The sequence below is a fragment of the Aegilops tauschii genome, chromosome 4 (genome assembly GCF_002575655.3).
Source record: "Aegilops tauschii subsp. strangulata cultivar AL8/78 chromosome 4, Aet v6.0, whole genome shotgun sequence".
NCBI lineage: Eukaryota > Viridiplantae > Streptophyta > Magnoliopsida > Poales > Poaceae > Aegilops > Aegilops tauschii.
In genome coordinates this window covers 364921425-364937132 of record NC_053038.3, presented here as the reverse complement: position 1 = coordinate 364937132, position 15708 = coordinate 364921425, and the positions used below count along the sequence as shown (strand labels likewise).

General features: G+C 49.3%; 1 protein-coding gene across 1 annotated transcript; it reads right to left on the bottom strand.

Annotated features, from left to right (window-relative positions):
• Nucleotides 1-10290: 10290 nt before the first annotated feature.
• LOC141021892 (uncharacterized) lies at nucleotides 10291-11932 on the bottom strand. The gene is made up of 3 exons (XM_073497746.1): nucleotides 11551-11932; nucleotides 11264-11494; nucleotides 10291-10868 (listed from the first exon to the last, which is right to left on the bottom strand). The coding sequence occupies exons 1-3, from the start codon at nucleotides 11930-11932 to the stop codon at nucleotides 10291-10293; spliced, it is 1191 nt and encodes a 396-aa protein (XP_073353847.1).
• Between the last annotated feature and the right edge of the window lie 3776 nt (nucleotides 11933-15708).

Below are 15708 nucleotides of genomic sequence, written 5' to 3'. Positions count from 1 at the left end.
TGAAAAATACTGACAAACCACCAACCCCAGTAACGGCTGCTGATGACAAAGACGATGATATTATGATTACTGGCACTGGCCATACCACTCCTGGCAATCCAGTCGCTTTGTCAAAGCATACTGCCAAAGATGAGCTCTCTGCAATTGGCAAAGGCAAATGGAACGCTGATTTGTCCAATTATGCCCATCTGAATGCTCAAGACCTTCACTCCGGCTTCTTGAACCGTCTATACACCAGCCGTGACTATGAAGCCGGTTTGGTAAATTTGATGAAGGAGCGATATGAGGTAACTACATAAGTGTTTCTCTCTTACATCTAATTGCATCTTATCAACTCCAGTAGCCCCCAAGTAACGGTTTAGTATACCAATCTAAACCGGGACTTAATAATAATTTCATGTTTGCAACAATGCATCCTAACTTCACTGATGTAGCCCCCAAGGGCCGGTTTAACTTTATAAAGATGAACCGGGGCTTTGTAGCAGAATTCCCATATTAGCAATTCTGAGCAAACACACATTAGCCCCCAAGTGCCAAGTTTAATATTTGTATTGTGCTTGGGACTTGCAAAAATTTCTGATAAAGAGCAAATATGCATTAGCCCCCAAGTACCAAGGGCATAACTTGTTATGTGCTTGGTACTTCAAACATGTACTGTCAACTCATTATACATCTGTCTCTTTATAGGCTGATCTGAGCAAGAAGGAAAGCCAAACCGCTGATCTGCAAGAGAACCTCAAGTCCCAACAAGCTGAAACCTCCAAAGCGAAGGAAGAATTGACCAGTGCTCTAGGCGCTATGGAGAAACTAAAAGAGGGCTTCAACAAAGAGCGGGCGGATTGGGAGACTAAAAAATCCGCTTTGATAAAAGGGCTGAAAAAGCAGAAGCCGCTCTTAAACCAGTGGTTGATGAACTGACCGGCGTAAAGCGGCAGATTCGTGCCATGACTGCTGCTGTGTTCGGTAAAACATCTTTTCCTTAATACTTTCAACATATCTCTCCCATGTGTTGTCGGTTTACTGATGTGTACAATGGTGCAGGAACTCGCATTAGCCATTTGGGCTCTGATGTACAGAAGAAGTTGAAAGCTGCCTACACTCTGATAGAGCAGCTGTATACCGGTGCACAGCGGATCATCTATACTGCTTCACATAATAATCCTCCTCCCACTTTGATCAAGGATACCTTAGAAAGGTTATCTATGCTTCCTGCCCGGGTAGACGAGCTAAAAAAGTCTGCCGCTAGAACGGGCGCTTTGGCCGCACTAACCCGGGCAAAAGCATGGGTACCTGACTTTGATCCAATGGAGGCGGCCCAAGGCTATCCCAGTTTAAAGGAAGACGGAACAGAATTTGGCAATGATGATCTCCGAATCATAAATCGGGAAGTATGCCCATTGGCTTGTCAACTGGTTGAAGAGGCAGATCTTTCATACTATCAGGCGAGTTATGATGATAAGAACAGGCGGGTTGCGGCACCAATTCCAGAAGCGCAAAATCTTATCCCACCAATCCGTAAGCATACTTATTCCCCTGACATTGAACCGTCCACGCTGATAAGCGATGAAGCTGTATTCCAAGCCCTAACTGGGATCGACTGGGCAACTGTTGATTTCCAGCCACTGGGTAGAGAGGAGGGAGTTGAACCGGTGCGAGATGATCCACAGCCGTCAGGCCAAGCTGGTGACCAACCATGAACCGGAGGCCGGTTTAGTCTTCTACATGCTGCAACATGTATTTGAGAAAACAATTATCCTTTTGGGCACTAAAACGCCTTTTAATATGCTAGTTAAAATACTTGGTCTGGTATGCCTTCGTGCATATTTATCTGCGATTGATGCTTGCTTAATCCGACATGCTTACGATATGATATTCATAATCCATAGCCATTTATTCAAGCTGTTCCTGTAGATAAGAAGCTTAAAGCGCCCTGGCGGTTTACCCCCGGGCGGGTCATGATACCCAAATATATATATGATCAAGGTTTGTAACCAAGGTTGTAAAAGATAACCAAATATGGAAATATATAATACCTGCGACCTTTAGGCATGATGTTGGCTGACCAACTTTGTAGTGAGGGCCATAACCCTACTCTGGAGGATAAGTAACTCCTGATATATGATGCCGGTTTACAATAAAACCGTTCCGGGTTGTGAGAAACACCGGTTTATTCCATACTGGTGCCTTTGAGTCAAAACCAGACCGGGCTGATAGTCTTCGGATTATAATTTGATAATGTACTCACAACTTGTAGTTGACAGCCTAACTGGGTTGATAAACACCAGTTTTAAAAACATCACAAATCTTATGAAACAAAGAAAACTTAGCAAAAGGCAAATAAAAACAGTTGTAGTCGAGGCTTTTCACGGGCTGCCAGGCCCCAAATTCGAGGCTTTTCATGGGCTGCCAGGCCACTGAGTTAAACCATTTTTGCAAAGCCTTTTAAGATGGTCCTCAATCCTTAACCAATCATCGTTTTAACTTGACAAGTTCAGGGTCTTCATTTTAGAGTAACTTGTCAAAGTTCGAAGGGTCATACCAGGTTTACCTGAGCGGAGTGACTTACTTAAATAGGCAGGTTAACCCGGGGTTTTAGGTGTATACACCAGGCTTCCAAGCCATAGCTTGATAGCCTGTTACAAGTGTAGATTCTTAGTTCTTTTCGACAGCAAAGAATCCCCAAGCAACATTGTGAGCTTTGCTCAGTGGGTGCCTATGTTTGAGCTGTTGTTTTACAACACTCTCTTTGGCCCCGGATTGATGTGGCTTTGAGCCGATCAAGAGGTGTGACTGTGGTTCGGATACGACCAATCCCCCAAGTGATGTTGCGGCATTGTGCCGATCAAGAGGTGTAGCTATGGTTCGGATACGACCAAGCCCCCAAGTGATGTAATATAAAGCATTGAGAAGCTAAATCAAGGGGTAAACCGGATGCCGCTTTGTAAGCTCCATGTAACCACACATGATGTAAGAAAAACAGCAGATACCCCACTTTAGGTGAGGTTCCGGTTTATTATATTGATCATAATATATACAATGTCATAATATGTACATAAGCAGATCCTATAGCTCAAGTATAGTAGGGCCGAAGATGAGCAATATTCCACAGCCGGTTGGTCTCCTCCTCCGATTTACGTGAGTCTTTGCGCTCTCGAACATCGATTAGGTAGTATGACCCGTTGTGCAGATTCTTGCTGACCACAAAGGGTCCTTCCCAAGGGGGGGATAGCTTATGCATATCCGTCTGATCCTAGATGAGCCGAAGCACCAAATCACCTTCTTGAAAGGTTCTGGTTCTAACCCGGCGGCTATGATAACGACGCAGATCTTGCTGATAATCGCCGAACGGGCTGCCGCCATGTCACGTTCCTCATCTAACAGGTCAAGAGCTTCCTGCCGTGCCTTCTCGTTGTCAGCTTCAACATATGCTGCTACACGAGGCGAGTCATGATGGATGTCACTAGGAAGAACTGCTTCCGCTCCATAAACCATGAAGAATGGTGTGTATCCTGTCGATCTGTTGGGTGTGGTATTGATGCTCCACAACACAGAAGGTAACTCCTCAACCCAACAACCCAGCGTCCGTTGCAAAGGAACCATAAGCCGGGGTTTGATGCCTCTCAAGATCTCTTGATTGGCCCTCTCCGCTTGACCATTAGACTGTGGGTGAGCCACTGATGACACGTGAAGCCGGATGTGCTCACGTTGACAGAACTCCTTCATGGCACCTTTTGACAGATTGGTACCGTTGTCTGTTATAATGCTGTGTGGAAAGCCGAACCAGAAGATCACCTTTTTGATGAATTAAACCGCCGTGGCTGCGTCACACTTACTAACTGGCTCTGCCTCCACCCACTTCGTGAACTTATCAACCGCCACCAAAAGGTGGGTCTTCTTGTCCTTGGACCTCTTGAAAGGCCCAACCATATCCAGCCCCCAAGTTGCAAATGGCCAGGTGATTGGAATCATCCTCAATTCTTGAGCCGGTACATGAGCGCGCCTTGAGAATTTCTGACAACCATCACATCTTTTGACCAAGTCCTCGGCATCAGCATGAGCTGTCAACCAATAGAAACCGTGACATAACGCCTTGGCCACCAAAGATTTTGAACCGGCGTGGTGACCACAATCTCCTTCGTGGATCTCACGCAAAATTTCACGGCCTTCCTCAGGAGACACACATCGTTGAAACGCCCCTGTCACACTGCAATGATGTAACTCTCCATTGATAATAGTCATGGACTTGGACCGCCGGATTATCTGCCTGGCCAAAGTTTCATCCTCTGGTAACTCGCCCCGGTTCATATACGCCAGATATGGAACCGTCCAATCCGGTATAACATGAAGAGCCGCCACCAACTGAGCCTCCGGATCAGGAACAGCCAAATCCTCTTCATCAGGGAGCTTGGCGGACGAATTATGCAAAACATCCAGGAAGACATTAGGTGGAACCGGTTTACGTTGGGAACCCAGGCGGCTTAAAGCGTCCGCCGCTTCATTCTTCCGCCGGTCCACATGATCCACCTGATAACCTTTAAAGTGACCTGCAACAATATCCACCTCACGACGATATGCTGCCATTAGTGGGTCCTTGGAATCCCAAGTGCCGGACACTTGTTGAGCCACCAGATCCGAGTCACCGAAGCACTTAACTCGGCTTAGGTTCATCTCCTTAGCCATCCGAAGACCATGGAGTAAAGCCTCATATTCAGCTGCATTGTTAGTGCAAGGGAACATTAAACGAAGAACATAACAAAACTTATCACCTCGTGGGGAAGTTAATACGACTCCAGCCCCCGAGCCCTCCAAATGCCTGGACCCATCAAAATGAATAGTCCAATAAGTATGATCCGGCTTCTCCTCTGGCGCTTGTAATTCTGTCCAATCATTGATGAAATCCACAAGTGCCTGAGATTTGATCGCCGTTCGGGGTATGTATTTCAACCCATGAGGCCCGAGCTCTATAGCCCACTTAGCAATCTGGTCAGTTGCTTCCCTGTTCTGGATTATATCTCCCAACGGAGCAGAGCTGACCACCGTGATGGGATGACCTTGGAAATACTGCTTAAGCTTCCGGCTTGCCATAAAAACCCCATACACCAATTTTTGCCAATGCGGGTACCTCTGCTTGGACTCAATAAGTACCTCACTGATATAGTAGACCGACCGTTGAACCGGATATTCCTTTCCGGCCTCCTTGCGCTCCACCACAATAGCCACACTAACAGCCCGGGCGTTGGCTGCCACATATAGCAACAATGGCTCTTTGTCAACCGGAGCAGTGAGAACCGGCGGATTAGCCAGCTGCCGCTTTAAGTCCTCAAATGCTTCATTAGCAGCGTCACTCCAGACGAAGTTATCCGTTTTCTTCAGCATCTGATACAAAGGGATGGCCTTCTCGCCAAGGCGACTGATAAACCGGCTCAACGCGGCAATCCGGCCTACCAGGCGTTGAACATCATTGATACACTTCGGTTTGGCCAAGGAGGTGATGGCCTTGATCTTTTCTGGATTAGCTTCAATACCCCAGTTAGACACCAAAAAACCCAAGAGCTTGCCTGCAGGTACACCAAAGACGCACTTGGCCGGATTAAGCATCATTTTGTAAACCCGCAGGTTATCGAAGGTTTCCTTCAAGTCATCAATCAATGTCTCCTTCTTCCTTGATTTCACCACAATATCATCCACATAGGCGTGAACATTGCGGCCGTTCTGTTTATGAAGACAATTCTGCACACACCGTTGATAAGTCACCTAGGCACTCTTGAGCCCAAAGGGCATGGACACATAGCAGAAGGCTCCAAAGGGAGTTATGAAGGCTGTCTTCTCCTGGTCCTTAACTGCCATTTTGATCTGATGATAACCAGAATATGCATCCAAAAAGCTCAAACGCTCGCAACCCGCCGTAGCATCAATAATTTGATCAATACGAGGGAGGGCAAAAGGATCTGCTCGACAAGCTTTGTTAAGGTCTGTGTAGTCCACACACATACTCCAAGTGCCGTTCTTTTTAAGGACCAGCACCGGATTAGCCAACCACTCAGGATGGAGTACTTCAACGATAAATCCAGCCGCCAAGAGCCTGGCTACTTCTTCTCCAATAGCTTTGCGTCTTTCTTCATTGAACCGGCGGAGAAACTGCTTGACCGGTTTATACTTGGGATCAACATTGAGAGTGTGCTCAGCGAGTTCTCTCGGTACACCTGGCATGTCAGAAGGCTTCCATGCAAAGATGTCCCGATTCTCACGGATGAACTCGATGAGCGCGCTTTCCTATTTCGGATCCAAGTTAGCGCTGATGCTAAACTGCTTGGACGAATCGCCAGGCACGAAGTCAACAAGCTTAGTCTCATCAGCCGATTTAAACTTCAGGGCCGGATCATGCTCTATAGTTGGTTTCTTCAACAAAGTCATATCTGCCGGATCAACATTGTCCTTGTAAAACTTCAACTCTTCTGTTGCACAAACCGACTCAGCATAAGCCGCATCAGCTTCTTCACACTCTAGAGCAATCTTTCGGCTCCCATGCATGGTTATAGTTCCCTTGTGACCCAGCATCTTGAGCCGCAGATAGACATAACAAGGCCGTGCCATAAACTTAGCATAAGCTGGCCGTCCAAATAGGGCATGATACGGGCTTCTGATTTTCACCACTTCAAAGGTCAAGGTTTCTGATCTCGAGTCATGCTCATCTCCAAAATCCACCTCCAGAGCTATCTTACCAATAGGATATGCCGACTTACCAGGCACCACACCATGGAACACCGTATTGGATGGTTTAAGATTTTTATCTGTTAACCCCATGCGATGGAAAGTTTCATAATAAAGGATATTGATACTACTCCCTCCATCCATGAGTACCTTAGTGAACTTATAACCTCCCACCTGAGGTGCCACCACCAGAGCCAAATGACCCAGATTGTCAACCCGGGGTGGATGACCTTCTCTACTCCACAAAATCGGCTGCTCGGACCAGCGCAAATAACGGGGCACCGCCGGTTCAACAGCATTCACCGCCCTTTTATGAAGCTTCTGATCGTGCTTGTCCAAGCTAGTGGTGAGGACTTGATACTGTCCGCTATTCAACTGCTTCGGGTTGCTCTGGTAACCCGACTGCTGCTGCTGCTGATTGCCCTGATGATTATAGCCACCTTGGTTACCCTGATTACTTTGATTGTTATGTCCACCCTGGTTACCGTGGAAGCCTGAACCGGAATTTCCTCCACCATAACCCGGCCCGTGAGACCCGGAGCCCGAACCGCCTCCTGGTCCATGATCATACCGGAAAGAATCAGAATTTTTGAACTCTTGCATGATGTAACAATCTTTCCAGAGGTGCGTGGACGGGTTCTCCTTCGTCCCATGCTTTGGACAGGGCTGGTTCAACAGATAAGACAAACGGTCCGGATTAGGACTTGGCCCTCCACCGCACTGGGGCGGTTTACCCTTACGCCGCTTGCCCTTGTCATGTGTATTAGTATTGGCCACAAAGTCTAAACCGTGGTCCGCCTTACGCTTGCCGCCGTTTCCATGACCCGCCGGGTTGTGGTGCTGCCCCTTGGCGTTGCCGCTCTTTTTCCCCTTCCCTGTCTTATCATCGTCAGACTCGGGATCCTTGGTACTATCAGAGTTGGCATACTTTACCAGTGCAGCCATGAGGGTTCCCATGTCATTACAATGACGTTTGAGCCGTCCCAACTTCAACTTCAGGGGTTCAAACCGGCAATTGCCTTCCAATGTTAAAACTGCGGTGTCAGCGTTGATGCGGTCCGATGAATGCAAAATCTCCGAAACCCGGCGCCCCCAGTGGGTTGTTGACTCTCCTTCCTCCTGGACACAGGCAGCTAAGTCCACAATTGACATGGGCTGCTTGCATGTATCCTTGAAATTCCGAATAAACCGGGCTCTCAACTCGGCCCATGACCTGATAGAATTAGCCGGTAAGCTCTTTAGCCAAGTGCGGGCCGTCCCTTCTAGCATCATGGTGAAGTATTTCGCACATGCCGCATCATCCACATCCAGCATCTCCATGGCCATCCCATAGCTTTCGACCCATGTTTCAGGGGATAAATCGGCGGTGTAATTCGGCACCTTGCGTGGACCCTTGAAATCCTTGGGCAGGCGCACATTGCGCAACGCCGGGACGAGACACGACACTCCCAAAGAACTAGAGGTAACTCCTGGTTCCACCGATGTGGTTGGACGAACCGGAGTAAGCTGACGGGCTTCATGCTGCGCCGCTAACTCGGCCTCTCTGCGTGCCCGAGCCCGGTCCACCACCTCCTGAGCATCACCAGCACCACCCGCCGGGTTATTGCCACGGGGCGGATCACGGTTCCGTGCATTGCTTGACACTGCCGGTTCATCCATATGCCTGCTGTAACTCCGGCTTGGACAGGGAGTGGAATGAATCCGATCGTGACTATATGAATAAGCCTCCTGTTGAACCAAGGCTGTCTGAAGAAGCTCCTTAACCCGACGCGTCTCGACCGCCGCTGGAGAATCGCCTTCGATCGGGATGGCCGCCAGCCGTGAAGCGGCAGCGACAATGTTGTCCATTGTGTTAGAGTAATGACCCGGTGGCGTGGGGACATGCGGTGTTACAATGTTGTTCTGACGAGGCGGATCCACCAAACGTGGCTGAACCGGCGCCCCTGCTCCAGGTGCCTCCGCCCGGTTTACCGCCAACGGATTACTGGTCCCTGCTCCTGGGGTGTTAAAGAGATTTCTAGCGTCATAAACCGGCGGCAGGCGAGATCGGTACCTCCTCTTCAGGACTTCGTTCGATGCACTCTGATCCAGCATAATCCGGTAAGTTTGTGCATCCAAAGCGGCCCGATCCGCGGCCATCCTGGTATCCTCAGCTGCTAAGTCGGCTTTGGCCTGGGTGATCTGATATTTCACTTTCCCGATTTCCGCATTGTGTGCATCCTGATCCACCGGGTTAACCGCCGCCATCAGCGTTGCCAACGCGTCAAACAAATCAGATAGAACCTGAGCTGGCGGTCGCACAGGGCCTCCTGCCCTGGCCGCTGTTGCCGCTGCCGATCCGGAAATCATCGCCGTTGCGGTCGAAGAGTGGAGCGCCGGTTGTGTACCGGCCATGAAGATCGGAACCCGGTTTGGCAGATCAAAGGGGTCCGGAATACTGTCGCCATCGGAACAGCCCCCAATCCGGCCATCTTGTAACTGATATAACGACTCGGTCTCTCTGGTCGATGACTCATCGCCGGAATAAACGACGGTCTTACCACCAGATTCCGATCTATCCTCAGATTCCCCTCCATGGATAACTCCCACGAAGGCACGCTTCATGACAGGCCTGACCCGGGCAGATCTCGCATGCTGAGCCGTTTCGACGAGGTCGGTGCAGATGTCCGGCTCAGGGCCCGGTTCGCCGATCTTGCCAATGAAAACGTGTATGCACCCAAAGGGGTCCCAGTACCCGTACTCGATTGAGCCGGCCTCGGGGCCCCAGCTTGCATCATCGATGTAGAGTTTGCCGCGACGACTCTTGGTCATCCAGCCCACAGCGTAACCCTTGAGTCCTGTGAAGTTGCCCTCCAAGAACTTGAAACCATCATGCGATAGCCCCACGCTGGGCGCCAACTGTCGTGGTTTTGTCACGGTAGATGTCCTAGAGAAAGGACTTAGTCGTGGAGCCATCGCTACGGGTTAACTTAAAGGGGTTAAAGCGGACAAGGGACGCAAGAGAGTTTTATACTAGTTCGGCCCCTTACGATGAAGGTAAAAGCCTACGTCTAGTTGTGATGGAATTGCTGGGGTTTCGATGACCAGGGAGCGAATACGCTTTGCCTGAGTCTCGAGTTGTTGTCTATTGTCCTTGAACCGCCGCCGGGTCGTCCCCTTATATACATGGGTTGACGCTCGTCGGTTTACAGAATCCTGAGGCTGGCTCATAATCGTGTCTGGCTCAGTCTCTGCTACTTCTATCTTACAACACAAGTTTACATATCAATGCTGGTTTATGTCTACAGGCCTTAAACCGGCTTTGGGCCCTGGGTCTTCATAAAGCGTCACCGTCTGTCTTCATGGACTTCAGATACAGATGAACTACATATGGGGTTAACCCGGCCTCTCCTGGCCGGTTTACGCCCAGTGGTAATATCCCCAACAACTTTCAGAACTTCTCACCTCGTGATCAACCTGCAATTTCCCAGGTATTGGAGATGGCATGGGCACGCCAATGTCCAGATGTGCACCATACTGAACTGTGAAGGTAACACTACTCGACTGTGTCGGTTCAATCTTCTCTGAAACCCAATCCCACTATCCATCTTCTTCAAATACTACTTCACGAGAGATGTGCGGTTTCTTTGTCCTTGGATCAAACATTTTGTATGCCTTTGAATTTGGCTCATACCCAATGAAGATCATGACCGAACTACGATCAGCTAGCTTGGGAAGATGTGCACCAATTTTCTTAACATGTCCAAGACATCCAAATGTGCGCAGAAAATGCACATCCGGTTTCTTCTTGTACAGAGCCTCATATGGGGTCATATTTGGGACACTCTTAGTTGGTGCATGGTTGAGCAGAAAAACTGGAGTGGCTACAGCTTCACCCCAGAAAGTACCTGGCAACTGTTTGTTCTTCAACAGGCTCCGCGCCATCCCCACGACAGTCTGGTTTCGGTGTTCAACCACACCATTTTGTTGCAGCGAGTACGGAGCAGTGAGATGGTGCTTGATCCCCAAATCTTCACAGAACTGAAGAAAATCCCTTGAGGTGAATTCGCCTCCTCTATCTGTCCGAAGTGCTCTGACAGTCAGTTTCAGTTCAGTCTCAATTGATGCCTTGATCTTCTTCATTGCACCTAGTGCCTCATCCTTGCTTTTGATGAGCACTACCCACATATAGTGAGTGCAATCGTCCACTATCAACAAGAAGTACTTTTTCCCACCAAAAGTTGCCAGAGAAATTGGGCCACAGAGATCTCCGTGCAATAACTGCAGAGCTTCATCGGCGTGAAAGTTAGCTTCAGCAGGAAATGGTCTACGGCGCTGCTTAGCGACCAAACAGCCATCACAAAACGGATCACCTTGATCTATCAATGGTAAACCTCTCACCATCTCCTTCTGACCCAAAATTCTTAGCGCTGAGAAGCTCACATGACCATATCTTGCATGCTAAAGCCATGCGTCATCACCTGACTTGGACAGCAAACACTCTGGCAATGTGATGTCAATATGAAACAGATAAAGTCGGTTTTTGGTTCTTCTCACTTTAGCTAGCACCTACACTCTCGGTCTTGCACCACCATCACTCCATCCTCAACTGAATATTTGCAGCCTATCTCGTCAAGCTGGCCAAGGCTAATGATATTGTTTTTCAGCCTTGGTATGTAATACACCTCAGTCAAGATGCGGAGATCACCAGTGTATGCCTCAAACAAAACTGAGCCTCGTCCCTCGATCTCAACAGTGGAACCATCTCCAAATTTCACTACACCATGAATGGAATGATCGATCTCTGCAAATTTGTTTAAGCACCCAGTCATATGGTTGCTAGCCCCAATGTCCAAATACCAGGCTTATCCATGCTTCCCTGCAGCTTAGGTTGTACTTTGTCCTCGTGCAGCATCACAATTTCACTCACTGTCTCTGTCACCTCAACCAGAGTGCACACCTCTGTCAACAATAGTGCTGGATCCTCATCAACTTGCTTCTGCACAAGATTGGCCTTCTCTCGCTTCGGTTCCGGGCAATCAGAGGTGAAATGACCATTGCCATTGCAGTTAATACACTTAACTTTTGAAATATCAAACTTACGATGCTTTTTCTGCTTGCCCTTCCCATTGTTCTGGCCATGGTCACCACAACCTTTGTCCTGGCCGCCGCCTTGTCCTCCGCCTCTCTTTGCACCGGAACCTGAGGCACCGCCACTGTCAGCCGATTTCTTTCCTTTCATTAGCGACTCGAGGGCACGTGTGACGAGCATCAGCTACTCATCCTTGTCGCCGCGGTTCTGCCGGCGCCCATGCTGGTTCTCCTCGAACGTCGTGAGGCGCCCAACTGCCTCCTGCAGAGTCATCGTCGACATGTCACCTCACTGCTCGATGGTGTTGACGATGTTGGCGAAGCGATCCGGGACGGCGCTGAATAGACGATCCACCATGGCCTCTTCCCCAAAGGTGACGCTGAGGGAGCGGATCTCGCTCACCAGTGTGGTGAGTTTCCTGGCAAACTTTGGGATAGTTTCCCCGTCCGCCATGTTAAGGCGATCGAACTGCCTTTTCAGTTGCCACGCGCGTGCCTTCTTCACGCGATCCTCTCCGACGCGGGCACATCGGATCATCTCCCACGCCTCCTGCGCGGTGTCATAGTCTGCAACCTGCAGCATAACATGATCCGAGACGGACTGGGAGAGCGCTGCGAAGGCCCCCTCGTCCGCCGCTTGGTCGTACTCGCCGGAGCCGTCAATCACCGACCAGACGCGTAGCGCCTTCATCAGCACTTTCATCTTGATAGCCCACAAAGAGTAGTTCGTGTCCGTCAGCATGGGGTACTGCACGGGCACATTGGTGGCTCTCGATGGAGCAGCCAGCACCACGGCGTCATCACTGTCGCCTGTGCTCGGCCTCCTGGCTGCTGGCGGCATGTACTTTCCGCCACCGCTGTTGCCGCTCTTCCCGTCGCTCTTCTTAGGAGACGTATCCCCCATCACCACCAATCGCCTCCGATCACCACCGCTGGACGCCGCAGGAACCTAGAAACCCAATGCTCTGATACCAATTGACAGGTTTCAGGCCGTGATCTACACACATGCGATCTGTGGATGCCTCGATCTGAGCCCTGGAGGACGAACTGAAAACACACACGAACACACGAGAGACAGTTTTGCGACGCCTTAATTCCAGCGTCTTTTTTGTTTCTCTTCTTTTATTCAACAGGGAAAACAAACTAAGCGACTTCTACACCACGACCCAACATGCTCGCGCCATCCCACGGCTTCGGATCGTGGACTCGCTCGTGCTACGAAAATGCTAGACACGATTTTGCCGCAACGTGGACTAAGCACGCTTCTGGCCATACAGAAACATGTACGTACAAAACACGTACAGATAAACTCCTAGGTCTCTATAACTAAAACACAAAGAAGAAAGACGTACAGCGTTAGGAAACTAGGAAAGACGACAAGGTTAACAACAGCACAGGCCAGCTCCGGCCAAGGCGAGCACGCCGGCGGGTGCGGGAGGCCGAGGGGGTCCCGTCCAAAGGACTAGTGGACGCTGGGGAGAGGTGGAGACGCGGGGAGGGGCGGCGCCAGAGGAGGCCAGGGGAGGCGTTGGTGGTGGTGGACTCGGTGGAGCAGGCCACTCCGGCGAGGGCAAGGGTGTGGGGCGGCTCGCAGGGACGAGGGGAAGTCGTTGGAGGTGGCTAGAGGAGGAGAGGAGGCCAGAGGTGGCCGGGGAGGACCAAACTCCGGTGATGGCCGAGGATGAAACGATGAACTCGGGCGAGATTGGGCAGTTCCGGCGAGCAAAAGAGGCGGGGGAGGAGTGAGTGAGGTGAGGAAGGACCCGGGGGTGCTATATACAGACGTGGGAGGGCTTCGGGAGAGCTCGAGGGAGCTCTAGCTCCATGCCAATGGAGGTCAGGGTGGGTTGTGGCATGGGCGCGGCGATGGCGACCACACCACCATGATGCAGGGTGGGGCAGCGATGCAGGATGATGCAGACGAGCACGAGGGTGCTCCAGGACATGATTTGGACGCGAGAGGCAGGAGGGAGCGGACGAACACAATGACGCGGTCCGCCAGAGCGCCCTGTTTGGCTTGTCTCCCCCGTGGTCACCGCGTGAACGCGGCGATGACACACGCTCTGGGCTGCCATACCTTGTCTAGTAGATGGGCCATCTTACCCCGAGTGCCAAAGAGGAAAGAAACAAGAGCAAGGGCAAAGAAGAGATTTGTAGGTTGATCCAAAACAGAGCAACAACAACCTGTTTGTGTTGTGGTGAGGAAGATACAAGAAGGGATAGACTCGGGGCTTTGGCATGGTGTAATCACACACTAAGATGATCACGTCTGCAAATTTTCAGCTCATTAGGATGAAGATAAATGGTACTTGCTGTAGAAACCACCATAATGGCCAGAATGAGAGATTTGGATGATGCACTCACATAGTTGATCGGATTGAGCTGAAATTGGGCATGTCCCAATGATTTGATGATATGAAGATGCTCAAAAAGTTTCATGCCATTTGGATGAAGCAAACTAGCACTTGCTTCACGAGGCATCTCTCTGGGCAGTATTTTGGAAAAATTGCACAGGGCAAATGGAGTAATGTATTGAGCCAAAACTTGGTGGAGAGAGTTTATATGGATAGGAGAATGTCATGGTAAATTTTCAGCTTAAATGAAGCAAGATAATATATGGTTGCTTCACAAACTGAAAGTCTGACCAGAAACGAAGATTTGGAGCTGGGCTCACATAGATGAGTTACATGAGCTCGAATTGGGTGGAGAGTGATGATTTGGTCAAATGAAGGACCTTGCAAAATTTCAACTCATTTGGATATGCCTAGCTTGTACTTCCTTCACACAGGCTTCCCTTAGACAAGAACATTGAAAAATTGCTCAGGAATATTTACTAGGAAAATTGAGTTGAGTTTTGGCATGGGGCAAATATATGGACAGGAGAAGATGTCCAAAAAGTTTGGGATCAATCAAGCAAAGATAAATGACACTTCCTTCCATGTCACACCCAAATTTTTTTATTGGTTTTATCAAAATCTTTTACTTGATTTGAGGAGGGTATTTAAATTTTTCTTCTAAAAGGATTTTTCCCTCTCAAAATATTTTTCTTTTATGACAAGTGTTTTGTTTTGGATTCACCCAAGACTTGATTTTGGTCTTGGAGGTTTTTCCATCTTATGTGGACTCGAAACCAAATGCTTTTCATTTGGGAGATTTCTTTTGAAGAATCCTTTTAAATAGCCCTATGGCAGTTGGAATGATTCCTTTCCCCCTTTTCAAAATCCCTCTTGCCATGACCTAAGTGGAAATCCACTTCCATAAACCTTTCCCCATCTTTGGATCATGATATACCTAAAATCCAGCAAGTTGAACCTCTCCATATTTTTGTTTCCATTTATTTCCCATCAAAAACAATTTCTGCCCTCTATTCTAGCTTTTGGAGATTTACAAAGGAGCTACCCTTTCTGCTTTGAGTTTTGCCTCCAAACCAATTTCCCTATCTAGTCCTTTGAGCCCTCAACCAGGATCCATGAAGATCCACTGGTCTCCAGTTCAAAATTTTCAAATTATACTTGCTGCAAGTTTGGACCAGATTTGCCAAATTTGATGAAATCCATTTGAATTCTTCTCCTAAAAATCTGAGAAAAATCAGGCAGCCTCTGGGTGCTTTGAGAGGTCACCTCACCAAGTCCCAGCTCCAGAATTTTTTTCTTCTTGCCAAATCATTTCATCGAACACCTGCTGGACACTGTTGCTATCATGTTCAGTAAATTCAGGTAAACAGTTCAGTGATCTACTGTCGTTTTCTTCAGAGCCCGACGTCGATCACGCCAGTGCCACGGTGGCGCCTTTCTCCCCGTCCCCTCCCTCTTGTCCCTGCGCCGCACGAACGCCTGGAAGGTTGCGGGCGTCGGCGACGAGCAGGAGGAGGTGCGCCACCCCGTGAGCAACGGCAGCGGCGGCTTTGCGGCCGCCAGAGAGGGGCGC

Coding starts and splice junctions, on each gene's coding strand:
- LOC141021892 (XM_073497746.1), bottom strand. CDS start 11,932: ATGAAAGGAAAGAAATCGGCTGACAGTGGCGGTGCCTCAGGTTCCGGT. Junction 11,495..11,550: donor GGGAAGCATGGATAAGCCTG/GTATTTGGACAT, acceptor ACAAATTTGCAG/AGATCGATCATTCCATTCAT. Junction 10,869..11,263: donor GGTGGTGCAAGACCGAGAGT/GTAGGTGCTAGC, acceptor ATATGTGGGTAG/TGCTCATCAAAAGCAAGGAT.